The sequence below is a fragment of the Nicotiana tomentosiformis genome, chromosome 2, assembly GCF_000390325.3.
Source record: "Nicotiana tomentosiformis chromosome 2, ASM39032v3, whole genome shotgun sequence".
Lineage (NCBI taxonomy): Eukaryota > Viridiplantae > Streptophyta > Magnoliopsida > Solanales > Solanaceae > Nicotiana > Nicotiana tomentosiformis.
The window spans coordinates 100,583,464-100,602,237 of NC_090813.1; the positions used below are offsets into that span (position 1 = coordinate 100,583,464).

Consider the following 18,774-nt stretch of genomic DNA (forward strand, 5'->3'; position numbering starts at 1 on the left):
TGAGCTGTTTGGAAGTTGATACGCGCATAATGGGATTTCTGGAACATTGTTTAGCTTGCTCGACATTGGATTTGGCTTGTTCGAGGTAAGTAACTCTTCTAATCTTGGAGTTGAGGGTATAAACCCTGAATATATGTATTTTGTGAATTGTTGGGAGGTGACGCACATGCTAGATGACGGGCATATGGGCGTGCACTATAGAAATTGTGACATAATTATTTCTGTGGAATTTTATAGTTAAATAATCTTGGCATTTTCCATGCAGTTTTATGTGTTAAAGAAATTGAGCTGAAAAGCATATTAAAAATCATATTGAGGTTATGTGCCAGTATTATTGGGACCCACAGAGGTCATATTGCTGTGAATTATTATGTTAAATTAAAAATTCATACTTAGTCATATTCATTTCATTGCATATCATATCTCAGTCTCTGCTGTTATTTATTGATACATCATATCATCATTTTGGGCTATTTTTCATGACATTGTGAGCCCGAGAGACTGGAGAGATTGATGACTGAGTGAGGCTGAGGGCCTGATTTGTGAGGATATTTATGGGATCGGGCTGCACGCCGCAGCATGTTGCATATTTATGGGATTGGGCTGCACGCCGCAGCATGTTTGATATCGGCCGGGGGCCTGTTTGTGAGGATGAGTGTGGATCGGGGCTGCTCGCCTGCGGCATACTTTATTATTATAGCACGTGAGTTTTCCATGCAACACGTGATTTGTCTGTGCAGATTATAGTCCTTGGGCTGAAGAAGCCCCTCCGGAGTCTGTACACACTCCTAGTGAGCACTTGTACCTACTGCGTGCGAGTACCGAGTGCTGAGTGACTGGGAGGCATGGGTTATTGTGAGGTATGCCCGAGTGGCAAGAGTGATTATGAGGTATGCCCGAGTGGCAAAAATAATTGTGAGGTATGCCCGAGTGGCAAGAGTGATTGTGAGGTATGCCCGAGTGGCACGAGTGACTGTGAGGTTTGCCCGATGGACTGTATATGAGTGATGTTCTGCCCGAGGGGCTGTTTATAATTTCATCACTGAGTTGCATCGCATTGGCATGCATACACGACATACATGCATAGAGATGTATTTTTCCTCATGCTGTACAACATCACATCATTCATGATTTCTCACATATATTTGACAGATTGGCATAGTGATGCATTTGTTTTATACGGGTTATGCGGAAGGAAAATGAAACATATTATTTATTATTGAAAGATTTTTTGGAGAAATTTATTGTTTTCAAACTATTCATATTATTAGCAACTTCAGCAAAAGATTTGAGTTTTCACTGATGGATTTGAAAGGAAGAACTATTACTTTTGAAATCATGATTTGGCTGAGTATTTTATCTCTGAGTTACTTCTGGTATTATTTGCTTTATGTTGTTATGGATTGTTGTGGACTATTGGTTTTGGACCCGACCTTGGTGGAAGCCCGTTACTACTTTTAACCTACGGCTAGGTTTGTTACTTACTCAGTATATATGGTCGGTTGTACTGATACTACACTTCTGCATATTGCGTGCATATGTTGGCTGTTGTTGTTGATGTGCTCGATGGTTGCGGGATTTGAAGATGTACCTGCATTCCTGTTGTAGCTGCCTCTTGTTCAGGGTAGCTTTAGATTTATAAAGCTTTGTTTATGTATTATTCAAACAGACTATGTATTTATTTCATTTCCGCTTTGGATACTCTATTCTTAGAAACTCATGATTTGTACTACTAGTTCTTGAGGATTGTATAAGATCAGGATCTTTATTCATTTAAATTGCTTTAAAAATTATATTAAAATTGGTTAGTTGGAAATTAGCTTACCTAACGGGATGGGTTAGGTGCCATCACGACTAGTTGGATTTTGGGTCGTGACAAGAGGAGAGGCGAGCATGCATGGAGAGGTATAAGGCAGCTAGGAAGGAGGCTAAGTTGGAGGTCACGGCGGCTAAGACTGCGGCTTATGGTCGTATGTACGAGGAATTAGGAAAAAAAGGTGGGGAGAAGAAGTTATTCCGGCTGGCCAAGTTGAGAGAGGGGAAGGCTCGGGATTTGGACCAAGTGAGATGCATCAAGGACGAAGATGGTAGAGTATTGATGAAAGATGCCCAGATTAAGATGAGATGACAAACTTATTTTCATAAACTTCTAAATGAAGAAGGTGATTGGGATATTGTGCTAGGCGAAATTGGAGCATTTCGAGAGTCACCGTGACTTTGGATACTGTAGGCGTATCGAGGTTGAGAAGGTCGTGGGAGCTATGCGTAAGATGAGTAGGGGCAGAGCGACCAGGCCAGACGAGATTCCGGTGGAATTTTGGAAGTGTGTGGGGAGAGTAGGTTTGGAGTGGTTGACTAGGTTATTTAATATTATTTTTAAGGCGAAGAGGATGTCGGATGAGTGGAGGTGGAGTATGGTGGTTCCATTGTATAAGAACAAAGGTGATATCCAGAGTTGTAACAATTATAAGGGTATCAAATTACTGAGTCATACTATGAAAGTGTGGGAGAGGTGGTTGAAGCGAGGGTGAGGATGACAATGTCTGTATCCAACAACCACTTCGGGTTCATGCCGGGTCGTTCGACTACAGAAGCTATACACCTTGTTAGAAGGTTGGTGGAACTGTACGAAGAGAGAAAGAAGGATCTGCACATGGTGTTTATTGACCTAGAGAAAGCGTATGACAAAGTTTCTAGAGAAGTTCTCTGGAGATGCCTATAGACAAAATGTGTGTCAGTTCCCTACATTATGGCGATTAAGGACATGTATGATGGTGCTAAGACTCGGGTTAGGATAGTAGGAGGCGCCTCTGAGCATTTTCCGGATCTAATTGGGTTACACCAAGGTTCTGCGCTCAGTCTGTTCCTATTCGCCTGGTGATGGACGCGTTAACACACCATATTCAAGGAAAGGTTCCATGGTGCATGCTATTCGCCGATGACATAGTTCTGATTGATGAGTCTCGAGCTGGTGTTAACGAGAGGCTGGAGGTTTGGAGACATGCTCTTGAGTCTAAGGGTTTCAAGCTTAGCAGCACGAACACAGAATACCTTGAGTGTAAGTTCAGCGCTGAGCCAGGGAAAATGGGCATGGATGTGAGGCTTGATTCGCAGGTAATCCCGAGTAGAGGCAGCTTTAAGTACCTTGGTTCGGTTATCCAGGGGGGAGGGGAGATCGACGACGATGTCACACACCGTATTGGGGTAGGATGGATGAAGTGGAGGTTAGCATCTGGAGTCCTGTGTGACAAGAGAGTGCCACCGATACTCAAAGGTAAGTTCTATAAAGCGGTGGTTAGACCGGCCATGATGTATGGGGCTGAGTGTTGGCCCGTTAAGAACTCACATATCCAGAAGATGAAAGTAGCAGAAATAAGAATGTTGCGGTGGATGTGCGGTCACACTAGGATAGATAAGATTAGGAATGATGATATTCGGGAGAAGGTGCACGTGGCTCCCATTGGTGACAAGATGCGGGAAGCGAGACTTAGATGGTTCGAACATGTTCAGAGGAGAAGCCCATATGCTCTGGTACGGAGATGTGAGTGGCTGGTTATGAAGGGCACGAGAAGAGGTAGAGGACGACCTAAGAAGTATTGGGGAGAGGTGATGAGGTAGGATATGGCGAGGCTCCAGATTTTCGAGGACATGACACTTGATCGGAAGATGTGGAGGTCGAGTATTAAGGTTGTAGGTTAGGAGGTAGTTGAGTCGTGCCTTACTTCGTACCATTGTGGGACTAGCCATGTAGAATTTTTGTTTAAGATAACTAGTGGCAATGTTGTCTTACTATTTCGCTTTTTAGTACAGGTCCTATTTACTAGCTATCGTTTTTGCTTTGCATCTTTCGTTTGAATTTCATGGTGTTCCTATTTTTTTTATGATTGCTGCGGTGATACTAATATTGTCTCCCTTTGCTTTGCATCTTTCTTCTAGATTTCATGGTGTTCCTATTTTTCCTATGATTGCTGTGGTGATACTAATATTGTCTCATTTTGCCTTTTTGTCTTTTTGTTTTCTTGAGCCGAGAGTCTTTCGGAAATAGCCTCTCTACCCCTTCGGGGTAGGGGTAAGGTCTGCGTACACACTACCCTCCCCAGACCCCATTAGTGAGATTTCACTGGGTTGTTGTTGTTGTTGTTGTTATTTGTTGTTGGAAAATACAAGTTATGACCGGCCGTATGGCCAATTATTTTTAATCTATTTTAAATATTAAACTTAGCTTATGAGTGAAAAAAACTCAGTAAATCCACCTTTGTAAGTACTGATCACAACAATTTGGTGAAGTTATCGTATGACCTATAAGTAACGGGTTTAAGTTGTGAAAATAGTCATTAAAGCTTGGGTACGACCCTTCCTCGAATCCTGCATGAGATACTTTATGGATCGGATATTTTTTTTTATTAGTAAAAGAATAATCTAGATGAAGAAATTCACTAAAAAATACTAGTAGAGAATATCTCAATTTAATTAAACAAAAGTCAAATACAAATAAAACCAATTAAAAAATTGAAATCAATGTGAAACTAAATCAGAAGGAATCGGGGTGCGACGTGGCAGCAGGAGAGGAGAAGCGGGAGTCGATGGCGCCCTTAAAAATCTACCTAGAAAAACTGCTTAAGTCCATAAAACCAGCCCCTCACTGTATACAAATTAATTAATAAACAATGAATGAATTAAACCCTCCACCACTCCCACAATATAAGTCTGTCTTTCCATCGTTTTCTCCATATAGTATAGTATAGAGTGAGGCAAGTGAACATAAAAAGGCAGAAATGACGGAAACTCCAAAGCAAGAAAGCACCATTGATTCCAGTGAGCAAGAAATCAGAGCTTTTTCAACACCTGGCTTTCCTCCCTCTTCTCCATCCGTCACACTATTTGTCCATTCTAACCGTTCACACTTAACAAAGACAAAGTGACAACTCCCCACCCACTTAGTAATTTTTATTATGATATATGAATCCGTTTGAAGTGAACCCCCTTCATTAAAGTTTGGAAATTTTCCCAAGTCCCAACTTCCCTTGCCCCCACAGTACCCCTATTTCATCTTTTGGCTCATTACATTACACTCTCTTTTTTACTTTTACTCGACGAGAGGAAAGAAAATAAAATAAAAAAATTAAAGGTTATCTCCTGAATGAGCATTGCACAAATGTCAATCGCATCAGTGCCATTTGGTAGCAAAACTCCAGACCCACTAATCTCAGCCAGTTTGATGATAATAATGACACTATCCTCCCACCCACTCACCGAAAACTCCCCCAATTTTCAATATCACAAAAAGAGAGGAACAAGAGCTTTTTGCAGAACCAGAAGCAGTATTGGTGGTGGAGTAGAAGGAGTTGATAATGGCGATGACCGAGGCGTATGGAGTGGTGGCAGATGGAAATGCAGCACTTGTTGCCAACACTATGAATGGTGTTTTTGAGGCTACTACTCCTACTCTCAATTTGAACGCTCAGCCTCATCAGACCACGAAAAGAAGTCGAAGCCAGAGGCGTAGGCGTTCTTCTATCAACTTTGCCTCTCTGCTGGATTTCCCATCTTTCCTTCCCCACGTGCCACCTCCTCCTCCTATGCCTGTCGCACGTGTATGCTCTCCTCTCACCTTTTTTACTTACTCTCTTGCTAATCACTTTTCTTCCTTTATTACTAGTACTAGTACTCCTTAATTTTTATCATCTCAACTAAATTACACTTTCCTTTTATTGCCATTTTAATTTCATGTTTTGCCCAAAAAAAAAAATATTCGCATCTCTGACGCTATATTTTAATTTGGAGTTGTTGCACTGTGAACTCCCCAGCTGCTGCTACTAGATCTTTCATTTCCATTTATTCCTCTCTTTAATTTTATATTCTTTTGGATTAATTCTCGAGATTTCGTTTATATGTTCTTGTTGGAGTTGTAGGAAATCAATTCGACTATCTGGTTGGCTTCTACTCACTATTTTTCTTAATTTGGGAGATCCTCTGCTCTATTTTTTGTTGGTTTTAGGAGTCCCAGTTGGACAAACTAATTAAAATAGTACTAATTCTGTATTGGTAATGTTGTTTAGTAAGTAGAAATAGCGGGTGCTAATTTGTTTGAGTTTGACACACATTATTTGGCTTTGACTAAGAGATCCATTCCCTCCTTTAGCTGTTTCTCCCCATTAGTGTGACAAACTTCCAGTATAGCTAAATTGTATAATGGACACCTCACACCTCCTAAACATGTCAAGTGGGCCGGGTCCAACCCAACTACATGGCAATTGGGTGGGGCTGGACCAGCCCAATCCCCATTTTGCATTTAATCTCACAAAGAATTTCTCTAGTAATATCATGAAGTCCTTCACCCTGTACGCCTACCATATAAATTACAACTTCCAAATATTTTTGGATTATCTTTCTGTTGATTAGTCATCAAAAGGACTTTTTTTTTTTTCCCCTTCTAATTATCCTTAACTGGAATAATGAAAAGAGCAATGTCTTTACCACATCCCTGCTCTACCTTGTCTTTGCCTACCTTTTGTTCATGCTGCATTCATAAATACAATACTTATGCTTAACTTGGTAAAGAAAATTTAGTATTTGAAGCTTGGAGATACAATTTTCAGTGCTGCTTAGGGGATTACATATTTGTAGGTTCTGTTTATTTTGGATTTTAACCTAAGAAAGAGTTCCCTGTGAAAATCGAGATTGAAAATTTGAGGGTCCAATATCCGGGACGACCTTATGTCGTCACGTTTGCAACAGTTGGAAGAAGACGAAGAGGCTAAAATAGCTCCTTAATTTGAAGAATGTAGCATCTTTGCCTATAATGGCACTTATGTAAGAATTAAGATCAAGCTACACTTGAGATAATTTGAGATATTAATGAAACAAATTCCACGGTATTAGATTAAGTATCTAAAGCAATAAGATATATATTCAGTTATAGATTTCCTTTATCCGGAGAAGAAAAATGTTCAAATCATTCAATGCAACTATGCAAGGTGTAGAGTGATATGGCAATTATACATTCTTCTTTGAATGATTAACTACATAGTAATACACTAAAAACTTGCCTAGTTGTCTAGACGCTTGACCAGATGATACATCATTGAATGATATACGGCAAGATTAGGAAGATGATGGTCAACTAAGACCTTGGAAACATTAAAGCAAAAATGATTTTTCACAATAAAACAACTATCATCAACCAACTTGCTCAACGAGAAGACGAAGCATTAAGTAATGCTCTAAATAAGTTTTTTTTCGTGGTCAAAATGCTCTAAATAAGCATTAATTTAAAGGCGAAAACCACAAAGATTAAAGGCATTCCAAAATGAGCAAAAGTCTGTAATTGCAAACCAGCACAGATTTATAGCTTAACATGATAGTAACCAATTGATACCTCCGCAGTATTGAAGCACATGAAGAGAATAAATTTTCATTTCAAGAATTTCTTCTTCTTGCTTTACTAGAATATTAAGCATTAAATAAAGTGCCAAATTCCAATGGCTAATGGAAAATGATGCGGCTATCCGCCAATCAACTGCATTAGTTGTTGTGCGAGTTTTCTTCCCCTATGAGCAATACTCTATTAAGATCAATGGATCTCATCTCCCATCATCAAAGCGAGACTCCAATTCATATTTGCTAGATCGGCAATGTTGAAGTACGTGGAAAGAAGACATTTTCATTTCATGAAGATGAATAGATAAAGCATAAATGATGCATTGGCACTAGAGGTTGATAAGAAGATGAACAAAGCAAAATTTTTCTCAAAAAAAGAAGATGAACAAAGCAAGCTGGTTCTTTCTACTACCAGCATGATTTAAGAGGAAATGTTTTACTGAGCTCCCAAAAAATTGTCGATCTTGTCTCGACGTGGAGATCAGAGGACACACTTATTGTTCACCTCTAGTTTGATATGTTTCCTTCCAGTTATATGATCAACATGATCAGTCGGTAAGACAACAGAGCCCTTGGCCGAATGACAATTTCAACATAGGAAAGGAAGAGTCAGCATTCTGGTGAGCCAGCTAGTGGTGTGGTATATATTGAGTTGTTTAAGCTGTTAATTAAATTAGTAAATTGGTAATATAGCTGCAAAAGGAAAGCCCATTATGGTCCTCTAACTTGTGAGAATTGAGTACCTGAGTAAAAACTAGTCAACATAGCCTACCAACTACATCGTGTCTTGAATGTCTTCTCACAAAGATCTTAAAGTAACAAAGATGCCTAGCATATATTATTTGATGTCTTTTGGTTGAAAGATTGTGTCATCTTTGGAGTTTGAGATCATAAAAAGTGTGATCATAAAAAGTGTGATAAATGAGCCAAAATGACAATGATAATTATTACTCCTCCATCCCAATTTATGTGATAATATTACTCACTGACTCAGTGCGGAGAGAAAGAAAGACTTTTGGAACTTATGGCGTAAAATAATCCATAGATATTTGTGTGGTTATAAATCATCTCATTAAGATAAAATGAGGAGTTTTAAGTCAAATATCTAAATATAGAAATATGTCATTCTTTTTGGAATAGACTAAAAAGGAAATACCATCACATAAATTGCGATGGAGGAAGTATGTACTATTCACTAAACAAGTGATCCTTTCCTTTTCTGGATAGAAGTAGACATCAGGTTGGCGTGACTGGTGAGCAAATTATATCAGAAACTTTATAAAATAGGGAAGATCTTTTTATGCCATATAAGGATGAGGATACTAGACAACCCTTGCAAGAAGGCATAATTATGTACACAACGTAATCTCCTCGTTCTATCAAACATCGCACATATAACAATAACTCCATCGCAAACCCAACCCTTTTGTGTAAATTGTATTGCTAGATGTAGCTATGTAGCAACAAATACACCTCAATCCCAGCCTTGTTTGGGTTGGGTGTATGATTCTTCTATATTATTCCACTCTTATATAGGTCCATTTCTTTCAAATACTTAATACTTTTCCTTTTTAGAAAAAATTTAGGAGTTCTTTAGAACTAAAGATTTTTCTAGATCTCATACTTATCCTTACACTAACATACAAACTTCTAATCAAACTAGAAAGTATATGAATAGTGTTGTTTCAAGTATCCAATCATCTCCTATAGATAACTCACTAAAATTATGGTGGAATCCTAGTAATATATATCGACATAAAGTACTTGTGTTGAGGCTTGTTAAATTCTATCAATGGTTATATATTGGGTGGTGCGAAAAATATTGATAACTATAGTTTAGATATAATGCCAAAAGTAGTCGGCTTGAGCCTTGTTGCACTTCACTAGTCGTAAGCCTTGTTCCATTATCATTCAACCCTTGAACAACACAATTGAAATCATCTAATGTCTAAGACGTATTTGAAAAAGTGCAAAGAAATAATTATCCTTTATTGAATTTTTTGGTAAAATCCTACTGTCAACCAGCCAAATTAGAATTTAAATTATAATGAGAGGCTGCAAGAAGTTTGTTTTAGAAATAGCTCTCAGACTTTATAGTTCTGTCTCTACATGCTACCTAAACTGTAGGTATGTGGTGGATGTGTGACGTTTGTGGTTCTTTGTGCACCTGTCCCAGTAAAAGAAGACCAAGTGATATGCTTTCGTACCAATCATGGCTTCACTTGTCCCTGATGGATTTGGGTTTATGGTCATTTGGACTGTGTGCATAAACTTAGTTGCTAAGTTAATCAGGAAACTAACTTCTAAGGGATATTGTCTACCAATCAAGCGAGGCCTCCAACTACTTTGCAACCTAACTGAGTCATATCTTGAATTGCAACTAAGAATTTTGTTCTCTTTTAACAAGAATTTCTTACTATGAAGATCATTAAAGTAAAAAGGAGCTCTTAAATGACCCATATCCAGCTTATGATCTTCCTAAAATTGTGTGAGTGAGATAGCCTTGGAAGGCAGAAATTTCATGTACCTGTTGTCACATCCTCTGGAAGAAGGTAACGAATTGGGACATAGTCGGATTCCCTTCAATGAATAAGGAAAAACATGAAATAATACCTTATGCGATTCCACATATAGCGAAATGATACAGGGTGATCCAATACGTTGGAGTGTTACGTGGACTATGGTATAAGTACTTGATATGGGTACCTTAAAATCTGTTTTATATGTGGGCACTTCATAAAAGACAATGAAGCTCAAAATTTGATCATTCTGTTGAAGCTAACTAATTGCAGTGAGTTCTAAAATGTTTGATATGTTTGATGCTTATTTATATATAGCAATGTAGTTCATTACATTCATTCCCCTCTTTTTCTGGTTAACATACATTTTCCTTGTCATCCTCTGTACCATCTCTTAAAAGAAACTAGCATTTTGTCTTGTGATCACGATTCAGCTAAGTTTGGCTCTGGATACTAGTAAGTCCTGTAACAGCTTGTTTATGCTTCAGGCACTTGAACCAACGGGGTTCAGATTTCTCTTTGACAAGCAGCTTCAGAACAGTGATGTTAGCTCCCTAAGGAGAATTGTCGTGCCCAAGGTTTGGACTTTTTATAGCATCATTGTAAATGCATTAAGACCACTTTCTCTTGCGCTTACTTTTTTTTATTTTGAGTACACATTGAAGTGAATTAATGTCGCAATCATTTAAGATTTCCAAACTAATGATTTAGCAGTTGTCCAATATTGTGTATGCCATCCATGGTTATTCAGACAGTCTGCGGCTGATTAACTTATATGTCATGATTAATTTCAGAAAGCAGCTGAGCGATATCTTCCAACTCTTGAGATCAAGGAAGGGTTTCCCATAACCATGGATGACATGGATGGCATCCATGTCTGGAGTTTCAGATACAGGTCTGAGGTTTTTTTTTTCTTTTTTTTTTTTAAATTTACTTGAGGGAACGATATTTCTAAGCTAGTGAAGCAATATAGATTGAAGTGTCCGGGCGAGGATGTGAAGACCAGCATATTAGATAAACGCAATTAAACTATTTGATGCTGGTCATCCTTGAGCTAGATGACATTCTTAATACCTCGCATTGTAGTGATATTTTGCTAGTGCCTTAACAAATTGGTTGATTAAGTCAACATTAAGGAGGAGCGCGCGCGGGGGTGGGGGGAGGGGGGAGGGTTTAGTTCGCCCATGCAATTTATGAATCGTTACAACAGTCTTTCTCTTGAATGTTATGATTTTCTTATAGGTACTGGCCAAATAACAGCAGTCGGATGTATGTGCTTGAAAATACTGGTGAGATCTCGAGAGTCCTTTCTCTCCAAGTTTATTTACTTCTGTTCTGTTTCTTAAAGGGCTAAAACTAAAAGCAGATTAATGTTGTTGGATTTGAAACTTGATGGTCAGGTGACTTTGTCCAAACACATGGATTGCGCCAAGGAGACTATTTTGCCCTCCACTACAATGATCAGAAGCAGATCTATGTAAGCTTGCTAAATTTTAATTCTTATGTTGTCGGTGTTGTTACTTCAAAGGTTATAAATGTATGTCGGTTGTCAAAGGCTATGGTTTGTTGTGACCTATATATGTGGTCTGTTCGTATATAGGGCATCGAAGCAAGGAAAGCTGGAGATGGGGCAGTATTTCGTGGTTATGAAGCGGAGGACATGATTTTAACTGATTATGCACAGGCGGCAGATGATGGGAATGGGGTGCTTATGAATGAACCAGAGTTGGATATGTCCAGCTTTTACTTCCCTGCAATGGACAATGAGATGGGCATGTCCTTCATTTATGATACCAGCTTCTGGAACGAGCCTGCCTTCGATTTTGTAGGGGGTCCAATGACCTATTACTCAACTAATGTGTTCCCGATGCCAAGCTTTGGATCCATTGAAGACAGCTTCTCTGTTGATGATTTCTATTAAGGTCTGCACGCGCATAGCGGAATAGGAGGATACATACTATTAATCCCGTGCAGCCTTGTAATATGATCCATACTCCTACAAGTAACTTTGAAGTAAAAAGCTGATACTCCAGTTACCAGCACAAGGAACTAAGGTTTCTGTATTTTGGTTTTTTGTAAGGAAGGGGCTGAGACTTCTGGGGTGTTTTGTACTTTTTTGGCTGGCTTCTGTTGTCAAGTTTGGATCAAAAACTCTTTACCACCGTAAATGTAATAAACTGGAGACCTAAGAAATGGAAAAATATGAAATAAAAAGGTGCATAGTTCGGGCTTATAATCTTGCCATCAAGCTTTGTTTGATTTGTCATGTTTAGAAACCGTGCTCTACTCTTAGCATAATCCCTACTAAAACGTTTGTGTTGTCTAATGAATATTTTAAAGGAAAGGCAGAGGTGTTTAGCAATTATTTTGTTACTCCGGCTTGTAGATTTTGTCACTACAGCTTTTCTCAGTCTAAGAGGAGTTTTTCATAGTTTCCCCTCATTTTGTTCTGTTTGGCTCAAGCTAAGAAGAGGTTAGGAAAAATTAGGTGCGAAATGAACTTCGTACCTCATCAATATAAGATAATAGTTCTATCAATAAACTTCCAGTCAATTGACGATATTTCTTTTTTTACGTCAATAACTACCCTCAGTTATCCGCAGAGGAGGTTGCTGTTCGCCCTCTTTTAAGTCTGAAAAGTATCAGAGAAGTGTAGTGGTGACCTGTCAGGTCACCCACAGCTGACCAATATTACATATAAGGCACTCAATTTGGTGTCACTTAGATTCGGTAGTTGATCTTCCTTCATTTACGGATCCATATATCAACTGCAGCACAAAACTCACAAACAGAGATGGCGTGGGTATGGGGTGTAGCAGCAGTGTCTCAAAACTCGCTCCAGTAACAATGGGATTTGAAAAAACAAAAAACAACAGAGCAATAAAAGAATCATCCTTCAGCAGCTATAGCTCGGCACAAAATGAATAAGGCAAATATATAGCCCCAAATATGCTGGTTATTCCCATCCTCGAGAGGGAACAGCGTTTCTAGCATCAAATTGATTTTGTATCTATTCTAACAAAAAAACATCCGCAATGCTTAAGTTTTAGGGGGACTCCCCCTCTCCAAAATCTCAAAATTAGAGAAATATAAAATTGTCAAGATTGTTGTGTAAGAATATACTCTCCAGCTTACTAGGAAAGATCACTAGAGAAACATCGGCAATCTGTGTTTATTGTTTCATCTGGAGAAGTCTTCTCTTACTACTTCTAGGCTTGGCGAAGAATTAGTTTGTACTCGACCCTACACCTTTGCAACCTCAGAGGCAGCAGGTGCAGCAGGAGCAACTCCTCCAGTTGTTGGCCTGAAATCGCATCAGAAAAAATAAACCAAACATATTTATTAAGTTCTCAAAGTAGACTGATACAGGAAATGTAGACAGGTTTAGAATGTCCAACAAAGTGTTAGAAGAAGACACTTACAGCCCAACAAAAACCTTGAAAGCATCATAGATTCCCCATTGTGCACCAGTAAGAGTTCCAATCATGACAATACGCAGAGGTAGCCCACGGGTAAAGAGACCCACTACTCCTATCTTCTTCACGGCCTGAGGAAATAGTTTTTTGTCAGAAACAAATGGCGGGTTTCACGTGACAGATTAATGACTTGAGGGCATTTCAAAAAATAAGAGGCGCAAAAGAGAGATGGCACAACAAACGATAGAAGCTTCGAAACGCTTACATCACCAACAGTTGCACCCTTGGCATTGTTGAGGAATGAAACAAGATTGTCAGCAGGATGGGATACAATAGCACAGAAGACACCGGCAATATATCCACCAGCAAAGCTAATACCAAGTTGCATAGATTTGCTGCACTCATTTTTAGGCTTTGGGACTGCATGCTTGTAGATCAACTCCACAATAGTCTCAAAGGACGCAAACTTCATCATTGTATCTGCAATTTACGATGTTTAATCCTTAATGTCCAACAACAAATAGTAACTCAAAACAAAGTCAAAATTGCAACATTGCAGGATTATACTTTTATTTGTGTCGTGCAAGTAGAAAAAGAGAAAAAAGATAGATAAAAGACCGAATTAAGAAGGAAAGCTTTAGTAGAATTACTAGGATGACTCTACTTGAACCAAAAATGGGCCTCCCTCTAAAACCTACCAAGAGCAGAAAACATCATGACATGGACCTTCCCAGCCCTTAATCTGCATTGCTTTAAATCACAGCTATAACAGCAAAAAGGTTCAAAAATTCTTACCCTCGAATCCTACTGTATTCCCGAAGAGTCAGAGCATCTAAACATATGAATAGAAGGGAATGTTGTCAAAGAATTGAGCTAGATTTTCCATCATCGAATATCCAACCTCACTCTAATTTACACATTTAACTTAAATCGCCAACCTCCATCCAATCATACTCCAATCCGAGCCCTATTATGTTCCCTTCCTCCCAAAGCTTCTGCTCTCACTCTGATTGCCCCCTTCCACTAGTCCTGTCCTTCCCCTTTCATTCCCCAAGCTCCCCATAAAGTTCAATACCCAATTTTGTGGAATAGTATGTTAATGGCCAACAAGCATATTAAATCTTGCAATGTACTTAGATCATAGGCTTACGTGCAATATTTTGTCTTCCAAAGAAAAATGCAATAAGTTCTTAATATAAAGCAGAGCATTTCAACAAGTGACCCTATTTACTTGGCTTGAACAAGTGAAGGTGCTTGAGAGCTAACTTTCTAGCTTTCACCTAACCAAAAAAGGAAGCCATTACCAGAACGAGAAAGAGACGAGAAATTTCCATCAGCTATGACAATTTTTTTGATGAAGTCCATCAGCTATGACAATTAATTACTGCTGCATCCAAACATAAGCCCTTATCTAGCCATCTCCAACTTCCAGGCCTTCTGGGGCTTATTGGATCCTAATTATAGAAACTCTTGCAGTTCTAAGTAAGGTGACTGTCCGCATTTAATAAACATACATGGAGAAGGAAATCTCTCTATTTGTTTTATTTAACAGAGAAATGAAAAGTTAATTTTCTCAAATAACTATTCCATCGATCTGTTTTGGGGGTAGCGAGGGGAGGTCCCGCATTTGAAGTTTCTATTGTTTTTAAAGACAGGTCCAACTAACAGACCCTAACTTTTACGAATTCTAGCAAACGCCAAAACGCTTCTCACTCATTTGGGTAATCATATGGTTATCAAACCCCTAGTCGCATTATTAAAATATCCCAGGTAATAAGCAAGTTAGTAAATAACAACAAGCAGAAGAAAACAGATGGTTCCACTTACATGGAATCTGACGTCCCCAAAGAGGAACCAAACCTTTGTACAGGCTGCAAAAATATAACAATATTAAAATCTGTTCTATAAGGTACAGATTAAGGAATGTGCTAACAACAATGATAATAGCATACCCCATGGTTCCTTCAGATCTTACAAATTTCGGTAATCCATCTGACAATCCCCTAGCAAAACCAGGCTGTGTCTGAACACGGACTTTTACAGCTTCAAATGGGCAAAGAGCAATGTCTGCAATCACTTCTGCAGATGCAGAACCAGCAAGGTATATCAGAGTTTTGTACTTTGCAGCATTTTCTGCTCCAGCAAGGTCAGAGTAGTACTTCTTGAAGAATTCATAGAATCCGAACTTGCATGCACCCTGAGCACTGTAACCCAAAAGAGTAGGAACCCATCCCCTGAAGAAGCCCTTAGCACCTTGCTCCTTAAGCAGCACTCCAAATCCAGATGATATGCTCTTGTATTTCGCGGGGTCAATCTAGGAATTTATGAAATTTCAGTCAGTTTAGATGCTTCATTACTAATGCTCGGTAAGAAAATAGAAACAATTTAATTACTAAGGGAAATCACACATGTAGACAATCATCCCATAGTTAAGAAAAGTAAAAGGGGAAGCTAGCAAATGAGAAACTATCCCATTGGGAAGGAAAGTCAGTACAGTAAAAGATCTAGGACCATTACGAGCACAATGCCCAAACATGTAAAAATGAAGCTCTTTAATCACAAATCTAAGAAAAAGTTATCCAAGTTTTCAAATGTCATTTCCTCAATCTACATGAAAACCTTAAGCTAATGCTTCAGAGAAGACTGTTAAGCAATAATACCACGGGTGACTGAGTAGGATTGTTTAGCAAGGTTCAGGGTTAAAAAGCACCGAGACTAAGACTATAATAGCAGAGAGTCCAATACATTCTCGTGTTGACAAACTGCTCGATCATAATCAGCAAAAGTGACATGTGAAGGATGAGATGGGAAACAACCAAGTCTGAATAGTACTCCTTCCCCTTTCCATATATCTAAAGATAATACAAATCAAAATTAAATGAAAAGGCCGCCCCGCTTCCTTGCTTTGAGACATGTAGAGGAACATTTCACATTTAAAATCATTCAAACTACACACATGATAGACTAAGATCTGAAATAATAATTTCCAATTAAATCTTAAACAAAATAATAACGCCTCCTCCTCTATACAGAGAAATCACCACTTCAACACTTTTGCCAATAAAATCAGTCCTGCTAGTCACGTTAAAAATTTAGATCTAGAACACGCACAATAATATTCGAGTAAGAAGAGTATAGATCGGATCTACACACACAAAAGGAGCATATAATAATGTTTAAAATAGTTGAGAAGTCAACGATCGCGTCACAAATGGACAGATCTGAAATGCAAAGCGTAAATGAAATTGGATCGAGACCTGCATGTTACATTTGACGAGATCAAGAGGAGTGACAGCCATGTGAGTGAGACCACAGCTGAGGATACCACCGAAGGTACAGGCAGCATAGAACTGCGGCGAGTACATCTCAATCTTTCCAGGTTCGCTAGGTGCAGGAATCACGAAGCTCTTGTTGGTGGACGACGGCTGTGCAGCGGGCAACACGCTGGCGGTGTTCTCGGGAACAGCAAAGGTTTTGGGAGTGAAAGAAGAAAACGAAGATGGAGTGTAGAGGAAGCTTGGAAGAAGAGACTGACGGCGTGAGTTTTCCATGGCGAAATGAGTGTGTGACGGCGCAGAGAGAGAGATCGGAAGCGAGGAGAAATGGGCGAGGGCAAAGTATTGCAGAGGACTGAAAACCTTCTCCTCGCGCTCTCCGAATAGCTCTTTGGACCTAATTCACAAACAATAAAAATTTCCACCTTTTTATACTGACTAATCAGCCATGCTCTTTGAGTTATTTACACGGAGTGACCAATACAGTGTGTACCGGCCCTAGTGTCTCAATTTACCTTTATGCCCCCGCAATAATTTGTTTCTTTCCTAATCAAATCACATGAGCCGTTTATCATGCCGTCATTTTTGTGTTAAATAAAAGACAGAATGGTCTAAATGACACCTATATTTGTGTCAATTCATCGTGCCGATTCTTTTACTTCATTTTTTTTTCATTCAGACATTTTAATTTGTTCAAAATTTATATTTTAAACCCCTTTGACTGTGTGTATCTCACTTGCTTGACGTTGATGACACATCATATTCCACGTCACTTTTTATATTTTATCTATTAAAACACTTATTATATAATATTTCCTTAAAGAAAAAGAAGAAGAAAAATCAATGCCTCCATCTCATCTATCTTCCCTCAAATTCACAAATTTCTTCTTCCTTGCCAATCTCATATCCCTTCTCCATTCTCATCTCCCTTCTCTGTCTCGTTATTTCGTCGATAAATGGTCATTTAGGTATTTTTTACTCAAATGATAAAATTGGTCAGGCCAAGAAAGTGGTTATTCATGCAAATGATCCAAAAAATTTTGAACCAGAAGAGAATTAAACCGAATCTTGAACCTGGATCTTTGTTGAAGATTGACTTGAATAATGATTGAGTTTGTTTTTGCTTTTGAGATGTAAATATATGAAAATGTGCTAATGTTATGGTGATCTATGAAGATATAAGAAAAAATAGGAGAACGGAGAATGTGCTAATGTTATAGATGTCATTTAGGTTATTCTGCCTAAATAAAATACGTCACATTTTACCAAATTAATTTTCACCCTTCGCCTGTTAAAAATGAAATTTTTTTTAATGACCAAGAAATTTGTTCTGGGCAAACCCTTAGGATCAATCGCAGTCTTCGAAACTCGAAATGATAGACTCACACTCTACTTTTCTCCACTTAAATATTATGCTTAATTCGCTTAAGTCTCGAGCCCCTCAATCTTTGCCTCTTGAACAAGCCTTGTAGCTACTAAAAATGAATAATTATTTCGTCTTTTACATGCAACCTGTCTAAATCTGTGCATGACTAACTAGATGAGAATTTTGTTTTTCACTCTCTACGAATAAATAGATGTAGAGATATCAAAGGAAATATAAAAAATACTTACAGGGAATAAACAACGATTTCAAGTTGAACTGCTTCTCAACTTCCACTTATCATTTAGTGAGTCTTAGCACAGCTAGCCTACTCTTTTCTTCTCTTTCATTTCCTTCTTGTCCCAAGCCTTAATCGAACTTACTTCATTTTGCTAAGCTAGGAAACTTAGTTGCATTTGTGCGGTGTATATACTGTGATATTTGTGGTAAAAAAGGTAAAATTCAGAAGGCTAGCCAAGATTGTATTCTTCTAAGTGAATGAGGTCGGCTCAATAATTGAGGGCTCAGCAATAACAACAAAATCACTATCTACATGGTAACGAGATGGATTAGTTAACTTAATTGCATATATGTTTTCATCTCTCTTTTGCTTGAATACTAATGAAGTGTGTCGCGCGAAATAATCTTTTCCAAGGCTCACTCAACGCAATTGTTGTTGATGAAGCAGGTCTCTGCACTGGATTTTTTGACCCCCAAAAGTAAAAAAGAGTAGGTAGAATAACAGTTGAGCAAAGAACAATGCAAGTATGGGCATGATGGTAAATTCAAATGGAGGACCTCAGCGGTATATTCCCTTGACG

At 38.6% G+C, this 18,774-nt stretch overlaps 2 protein-coding genes across 2 annotated transcripts; one reads left to right on the forward strand and one right to left on the reverse strand.

The window, feature by feature from the left end:
* Positions 1–4,654: 4,654 nt before the first annotated feature.
* LOC104095264 (B3 domain-containing transcription factor FUS3) lies at positions 4,655–12,135 on the forward strand. The gene is made up of 6 exons (XM_009601348.4): positions 4,655–5,594; positions 10,388–10,477; positions 10,694–10,794; positions 11,142–11,188; positions 11,300–11,376; positions 11,500–12,135. Exons 1-6 carry the CDS (start codon positions 5,352–5,354, stop codon positions 11,818–11,820), a joined length of 879 nt encoding a protein of 292 aa, XP_009599643.1. The 5' UTR covers positions 4,655–5,351; the 3' UTR covers positions 11,821–12,135.
* Positions 12,136–12,820: 685 nt separating this feature from the next.
* On the reverse strand, positions 12,821–17,021 carry LOC104095262 (mitochondrial phosphate carrier protein 3, mitochondrial). Its single transcript, XM_009601347.4, has 6 exons — positions 16,573–17,021; positions 15,268–15,629; positions 15,143–15,186; positions 13,581–13,795; positions 13,322–13,446; positions 12,821–13,203 (listed from the first exon to the last, which is right to left on the reverse strand). Exons 1-6 carry the CDS (start codon positions 16,864–16,866, stop codon positions 13,143–13,145), a joined length of 1,101 nt encoding a protein of 366 aa, XP_009599642.1. The 5' UTR covers positions 16,867–17,021; the 3' UTR covers positions 12,821–13,142.
* Positions 17,022–18,774: the final 1,753 nt, after the last annotated feature.